This window comes from Paramormyrops kingsleyae, chromosome 16 (genome assembly GCF_048594095.1).
Source record: "Paramormyrops kingsleyae isolate MSU_618 chromosome 16, PKINGS_0.4, whole genome shotgun sequence".
In the NCBI taxonomy this organism is placed as follows: Eukaryota; Metazoa; Chordata; class Actinopteri; order Osteoglossiformes; family Mormyridae; genus Paramormyrops; species Paramormyrops kingsleyae.
Genome location: NC_132812.1, coordinates 30,346,911 through 30,354,707, shown reverse-complemented (window position 1 = coordinate 30,354,707; position 7,797 = coordinate 30,346,911). Strand labels below are relative to the sequence as shown.

The window sequence follows — 7,797 nt, the reverse complement described above, 5'->3', positions numbered from 1 at the left end:
TGGGTTATGTCACGATTTGCGGGGCAAGCGATCCGGGAAGCAGGCGAGTGGAGCCGGGAATACGTACAAAGGGAATTTATTCCGGGGCAGACTGGCACAAACATCGAACATGACAATACAATAACGGATCTGAAGAAGACTGACTGAGACTCGGACTAAATACAAAAGACTAGGCAAACGGAACAGGCAACAGGTGAGAACAATCAGGGATGAACACGAGGTAACGAGGTGGGCGTGGCACACATCAGGAGCAGACGGAGCGGGGCGTGACAGGTGACACATAAACCAGTTTTTTCAGTGCATCTGATATTTCATAATATTATTGGATGGATTATATTATTTACATTCTATTAATGATATTTCCATGTAAAACATCCAGAAATGTAGAATTACGACAAGGAGTGTTGATTTTCTTGGCTCGTCTCTTTGATTTGTTTTTCGCTGGAAGGAAAACAAAATTCATATTATTTTTCAAAGCTTTTATTCTTTAGATCAGTGTCTCCCAAACTGATCCTCGGGAACTCACAGACGGTCTCCATTTTTGTTCCCTCCCAGCTCCCTGCCCCAGAGTCCACATTTTTGCTCCTTATCGGGAGCTGGGAGAGGGCAAAGACTTGGACCGCCTGTGGGTCCTCTAGGACCGGAGCTGATTTAGGCTATAGTGGGATTATCATTCAGAAGCACAGGAATTCTTTAATAGCACTGAAAAATGTACATTACAACTGAATGTGAACAGAGCACCATATATTAATGCTCACAGCTGGAGTATTTCTTGTTTGAAATTTTGGTGTGTGGAAGGAATTTCTTTTTCAGGGCTTATATGTCAGATGAATAAATAATCAGCGTTCATTATGTGGAGAAGGAGATAGACACGGCTACCTCATAAACATGGCCAGACGAGATCCCAACTAAATCACATCTCAAATGATAACTGCTCCGTTTTTTAGGCTCTGTAATGTCTCACTTAATGATTCACACATGTTTCACTCTATAGTCACAATGTCAATTAATAAAAAAAAACGACTTTGTGACATTTTATTTATATTTAACGTGATTCAATTTTAAGGATCCTTACAAATATATCCTGGGCACTACAATTCCATATGCAGTGCTTCACCTTAGACACACTAAAAACTTAGGCAGGGAAATATTATTTGGAGCTGGAAGTAGGCGGAGTAACAGCTTGGGACCACATGGACGCTGGTGATTTAACATTGTTATGGCCTCTGATAACTATCTCCTTGCCAACTGATATATTTTGAGTAATCAAGACCAGCTGGTCCTGATTTGAGTAATTGGTCTTCTAAGGAAAAATGTGGCCAACTAGGTGGAAGCTGGAGAGAAGCATGGGGGCTTCCATTGTGCACCTGCTGTTGAGCAGGTTGGGTTGTTGTCTAATTTAATTTTAATACATTTGCATGTACCTTGTTCTCCTGATTTAAAGAGGCCTTGGGGCCATTTTTAATTCTTTGATAATAAATTGTTCCTTTCAGTACAAAAAAATAATTTGAATATTCCACTCAACAGGAGCCTCGGAATTCTCTGATTAAAAAAGTTCTGCTGTTGATGTGTTTAATTTCATATTTTTTCCCCACCAATCAATATAACACAAAAGTTTCACTCAGTTTCACTCAGTTGGAAAACAGAGCAGATGTTGGTCTGTATTGAACCTCATATTGCAAAAGTGGGAAAATATATTTACAGTGATTTGTCAACATGGCTACTTTTATATATAATGCCACTATCACTTTTCTGATAAGTTTTCTACTGTCTTCATAGTGGCGTGGATTACTTTACTAGCTGAGAGGAGAGACTTTCAGATAGTTCGTAATTTTGCTGAATTGTTATACACATGGCTAGAGCAGAATTAGGCGAAATGTAGAACACATAATATATTAAAACGTAGGGAAAAATATCTTGAATTCAATATTGAATTCACCAACATTTTCATGATTCAGCAAATCTAAAGGCTTATGTAAAAACATTTATTTTGTAATTATAACCAAACTGACATCACAGTATCTATGTATAAAATAGTGTTTGTTCCTTGTAAATACATTTGACTAATACAGAAAGAACAACTTTTAACAAAGTTTTTTTTTGTTATTAACCTTATAAAGTACATTTTCAATATAAAAATAACATATGCAAATTGCATGGAAAATGATGGTGGACGGTACAAGTCTCAATACATAAATATTTCTTGTATGCAACGCAGAACCATAAGTGATGTAATTATACTTAGAGAACAACACAATATCTCTCAGATAAATTCTTCATTCCTTCAGATTCTTATGCTTACAATGTCAAAACATGCAAATGCATGTCAAAGGCAGAATCTTCCAAATATCAGTGACACACAATTGATGAGTTCATAGTTTGTTGTTGTATGCTTAACAATGTTTCTTTAAGGCAGGGGTGGTCTGGGAAATATCCACTGAATTGTAATTGCATCCAAGTTGTAAGAAATGCATGTAATGTAATAAAAGTAATTTATTTCCTTTTGAAGGTTGAGGCATCTGAGAGTACATAGGGGGCAGTAAACAAACAGTAATGCTCGATGAGTGTGTGATGTCCCCCATATGAATGTGCTTTTATAGTTTGACTTGTAACTGTCTAAATTCAGTATTGTTTTTCAGGGTAAAATACACTTAATTTAACAACTAACAGCCAGAATACAAACAGCAAATTTGAAATTTTAAACTCATACAGTCGAGAAAAACAGGCCACCAACACAAAACTATTCAAACGACACCTCTAATCACTCTCATGTTTATGAAAACTTCTAAAATTACAGCTTAGTCACAGAATTGTTAACACAAAGTCAATCTGAATAATGACAAACACAGGCTATTTAAAACAGTAAAAATGTTTTATTGTCTTAATGTCTGTTTGTTTTTGAATTGGTTACTACTTTATATGTCAGTGTGACCTTCATTATTTCTTTGGCTTCATTGCTTGTGTTTTAAAACACTTCCTTTTGAATATCAATAGATAATATGTGCTTTATTTAATATTTTTATATTGAATATGCTTCTGCAGACTTCATAAGGATTCAAAACACTGAAATGTAGTGCCTGGTATTTAAATAGCAAATCTGTATTCCATTAAACTAACTCCAGGTAGCCTTTTGTTCTGAATGACTCTTGATCACTTAGACTTTTCGTAACATCACATGCAGTCTCAGTATTTGGAGTGTTCTTTCAGAGTAAAATTATTTGATAGAGCGAGTAATAATTCTTTGAACTTATTTATAATAATTTTTGAAATATTATCATTTTTATTATCAGTTCTGGACCAGATTTTTTTATACTCTGTTAATTTTGTTTGATATAGAAAACATACACTGACTGTGTGTCAACAGTAACCACAAATCAATGTTTTATATCAGGTGATTATAAGCTCAGTTTGTTTGTTTACTGAGGTGGAGGGTGTGCTTGGGGTAGGCAGGATGCCTTATTAAAAGACTGAGCAGGTGATACAGACATTATATATCTCTGGGCACTTCCTATACCAATGTAATCAAAAGTATAAGAATAGGAGAATAAAGAAACAGGACAGGTTATGTGGGAATAGAATGTACCACTCAAAAAAAAAACAAAAAAGAAACAGTCTAACATGACTGCTTAGCAATGACCTCAGAATTATACATACACCAAAACATGAAAAAATCTGCCACTCAAATCTGAATTTAATACAGATAAAAACTAACTCTAAATTACTCTGGGCACATAGACAAGGTAAAAAGGGAATGGAATGAATTGGATTGTACAGTACACCAAAAATGTAAAGTGGGCTTTAGTGAATTTAAATATAAAGTAAATTCAAGGATGCTGAATTCAACTAATGAAATATAAGTAAGCAAATTTAATTGTAATGAAATATATTATAACTGAATTGTACTGAATCAGAATGTGCTGAACTGGATCAAAATTCTCCACAGTCAATGAAACTTGCTGGACACCATATGAACAGGCACAAAGTCATGCAATTCCTGATGAAACTGGCAGATAGAAATAGAGAAAGAAGGACAAATTATTTTGAAAATATAAAAATGCACAAACAAGCACCACCCATGTTTAAGATGAACTAGGCTGATACACACACTAAATAAACTGTGACCAGCATATGGGCTGGACTGGAAATTCGTTCATGAGTTTGGGGTTCCCTTCAGCCCACAGTAATTTTGCTGGGGTGGACGGGGGGGGTCCCACAATAAATAAATCCTGGTATGCCAGATGACTGGTCCAGCCCTGACAATATCTCAAATTTCTATAATTTACTTGACAAATGATTAGATTCTGGAGCCTCATTCTGATGGATCTCCTAGTAAGATACGATGTTATTATGTGTATGTCTGCACATTTCGTGTTTACTTAATGTAATGGAATTAAAATAATTCTGTAAATAAAATGTGTATATATGAATTTATATCGATATCAATTATCGTTAATTGTAGCTTTGTGCCAGGGTCAGTAGTCGTGCTATTTTCTGTTTGCTTTGGTGAAAACGGAAAAACAGATAATTCTCCTTTTGGCACTATTAATGGTGTCATGCTACTCCACAATATATACCATGTGCTGAGTGTGGCAATAAACAGCAGGTCATCAAAGACATCGGAATAAAATCATCTAGAGTGAAGTTGCATGGGCTACCGAAGAGTGTCCCACCCTTGCCTTTGATTTGGTGCCTCTGCGTGAGCAGATGACTGCCACTCCAGACGAAGGCACTGTGGACGATGTGGTCTACCTTGGAGCTGGAAACAGACCAGTCAGAGATGACTACAGGGGTTTTGTGTGGTTTTCATTTTCCGTTGGGAACATACAGAATGCACTTGTAAAGTTCATTTAAAAAAAAAAAAAGTTATTATGTTCTAACGTTATTATTACATATTCTCGTAATCATCAATAGGAACCAGGAACTTCGGATGTTTGCGTGTGTTTTTATTTCTGGTACCTGAAGTCCAAGGAAGAAACTCCAGTTGGGAAACATCAGAATAAAACAGCCCACTGATTACCATCCTGACCAAGTTAGCAATTCCCAAGTTTCTCTATAACTTTTGAAGAAATTCGAGAATTAGGTTGCCTTTTTCATATCAAACCTTTTTATAGCTATCGTTATTGGCATTCTTGTGGTGAACGCAGTGAGCTGTTTTTGTTGCTTGTGCACAAGATTTTTTTTTTCTGTCTTTCTGTCATTCCTCTGTAAAACTGGGCGCATCCAACTCCTCTTCATAACAGGAGACAGCTAAAGATAGAGGTAGCCAACCCAGTAGACGACGTTGAACAACAGAAATGATGTAGGAAAGAAGATACGGGAGTAGGCATCTAGTTCTAGGATATCTATATGAAGCCGTCCTTTCCTCCATGATCCTTCTTTACACTCCTCAAAGCAGCAGAAGAAGCTCTGACAGTCTTTTCCATCCAAGCAGTCATAGACACAGGCTTCCTCAAACTCCTGCCAGTACAAGGAATTGTTTAGGGTGATGAGAGTTGGGGGAGGTCCCATGTCAAGCACTGAATAGTTCTGCAAGGTAGAACAGAAGAAAGAATGCTCAGTTAGTAGGCTGTTATGAACAGGCACAGCTGAGCATTTTTGCATAGCTGAGCTGTCAAGAATGTAATCTGTACACTAAGTGAAGTCTAGTCTGACCTGCTGAGAAGAACATCAGCTGCAGCCTGCCTACCCTGCAGATGCTGTGCGAGTCTTGGGCCATAAGAAGATCATGGCTGATCCCTTCCAACCCAGCCACGCTATATTTCAGTCTCACTTCTGGCAAACGGCTGCACTCCACCTCATATTTCAATTTTACGATGATGCGATAGCGATACGCAGTCAGTAGTCATCAGACTATGAAACTTGCTCTGTTACTGGGCTAGTGATGCTTAGTACAATGCTTTATACTGTTCCTGTGCAAGCGATACTCGGTACAATGCTTTATACTGTTCCTGGGCTAGCGATACTCAGTACAATGCTTTATACTGTTCCTGGGCTAGCGATACTCAGTACAATGCTTTATACTGTTCCTGGGCTAGCGATGCTCAGTACAATGCTTTATACTGTTCCTGGGCTAGCGATGCTCAGTACAATGCTTTATACTGTTCCTGGGCTAGCGATACTCAGTACAATGCTTTATACTGTTCCTGGGCTAGCGATACTCAGTACAATGCTTTATACTGTTCCTGGGCTAGCGATACTCAGTACAATGCTTTATACTGTTCCTGGGCTAGCGATGCTCAGTACAATGCTTTATACTGTTCCTGGGCTAGCGATGCTCAGTACAATGCTTTATACTGTTCCTGGGCTAGCAATGCTCAGTACAATGCTTTATACTGTTCCTGGGTGACAGCAGCAACCACCCAGCCATGTTTCCAGCCTCTGAAGTCATTGTGACCTCATGTGGTGTTTAACAATTGCATTTTTTTGTTTAACAAATTTTCCCAAGCCCGTTATACCTATGAATTCATATTTGACTTACGATATTTTCAGTATACGATGGGTTCATCAGAACATCAGTATATAGGTTCTATAATAATAATAAAAATAATAATAATAATCTCCCTGTATTAGTCCCCATGGAGAAATTGTCTTTACGCCTCCCTCAACTTGCTCCTTGTACAGTAAGTTGTCCTCATATATGCATATGTACTTGCTGATGCTGTTACTCAAAGCTATAAGACAATATCTGTCGAAAACGTCCCCAAATGTGAGTCTTTCCACATCAAAGCCTGGGGGACACGTGGTCAGATTAATTCATGTTTGCCTCACAATGCCGTGTGTTAAATGCACAATATGCTCCTGGTGTCTCATCAGAGAAGGACAGAATTTCCACTGATCTCAAACCCAACTTTATTTTTGTGTTCTTCAAATAAATTATTAGTTATTATAAATGTATAATTTATCCTCCAGAAACATATGCTAAAGGCATATGATTACAAGCCTATTCCTGACAGCAGTTATTTTTCTAAATTTAAGAGGCGTTCTGTCTGCAGCTTCCTGCAACAGTTACTATGCAGTTTTTCAGTCTGTGTCCTGGCCATAAAACATCACTGGTCAGAATAATGAATGACTGGCTACCCTCCTTGGGATTGTGGTAATATATCAGTTCTAGTACTTCTGGATTCAAGTGATATCATATCGTGACCATGTTCTGCGGGGCAGACTGAAAAAATCTTGTTGGTCTCAGTGGACTTGTGTTTGTGACTTAGGTCTTTTCTCTAGCACAGTTTCCAATTTGCTTCATAAATATATTGCAGAAAGTAGGAAGTACTTTATACAAGATAAATGCACTGTATAGAAGAATCTTTATTTCATCTATATAGCCAAAGTTATAAAAATGTCTTTCCATGCTTTCATTTAGAGGTGCAGAAATGCAATGATTGATGCAGCAATGCGGTCTATCCATTTCTTGGGAGTGTACTCCTGTAAAGCACAGATAACTGGCCGAACAAATGCTTCCCTAACAATTTCAGTCAACAGTTTACTTGAAGCAGTATACATAAGGGTGACATGTAACCGTCATAAGAATGACATGACACATGTCATGCACATTAATGACACATTATTGATGCTTATGAATTGTCATAATGTGTCATTCAGTTCCAAAAACCGTCAATAATGTGTCATTAATGTGCATGACATTATGTATGACCCTTATGTAGACTGCTTCAAGTACCCAATTTCAGGGCAAACCTGTAAGAGTTCTTATGAACTAAAATACAAAATAGCCATATGTTCACCTCCTTACATGTTGTGGTTGTCAATTATATGCTACTACCATACCTTATATGGATTTAT

At 37.4% G+C, this 7,797-nt stretch overlaps 1 protein-coding gene across 5 annotated transcripts in view; it reads right to left on the bottom strand.

The window, feature by feature from the left end:
- Positions 1 to 1,971: 1,971 nt before the first annotated feature.
- The window catches only part of LOC111850243 (gamma-aminobutyric acid receptor subunit gamma-3), a 50,835-nt gene continuing 45,009 nt past the window's right edge, over positions 1,972 to 7,797 (bottom strand). For 4 of the 5 annotated variants that reach the window (XM_023823913.2, XM_023823912.2, XM_072700144.1 and 1 more), the window contains one exon: positions 1,972 to 5,526. In XM_023823913.2, the coding sequence (XP_023679681.1) occupies positions 5,248 to 5,526 (279 nt within the window). In that variant the 3' untranslated portion in view covers positions 1,972 to 5,247. The remainder of the gene's footprint in view (positions 5,527 to 7,797) is intronic. The other variant, XM_023823915.2, reaches the window with a different exon arrangement.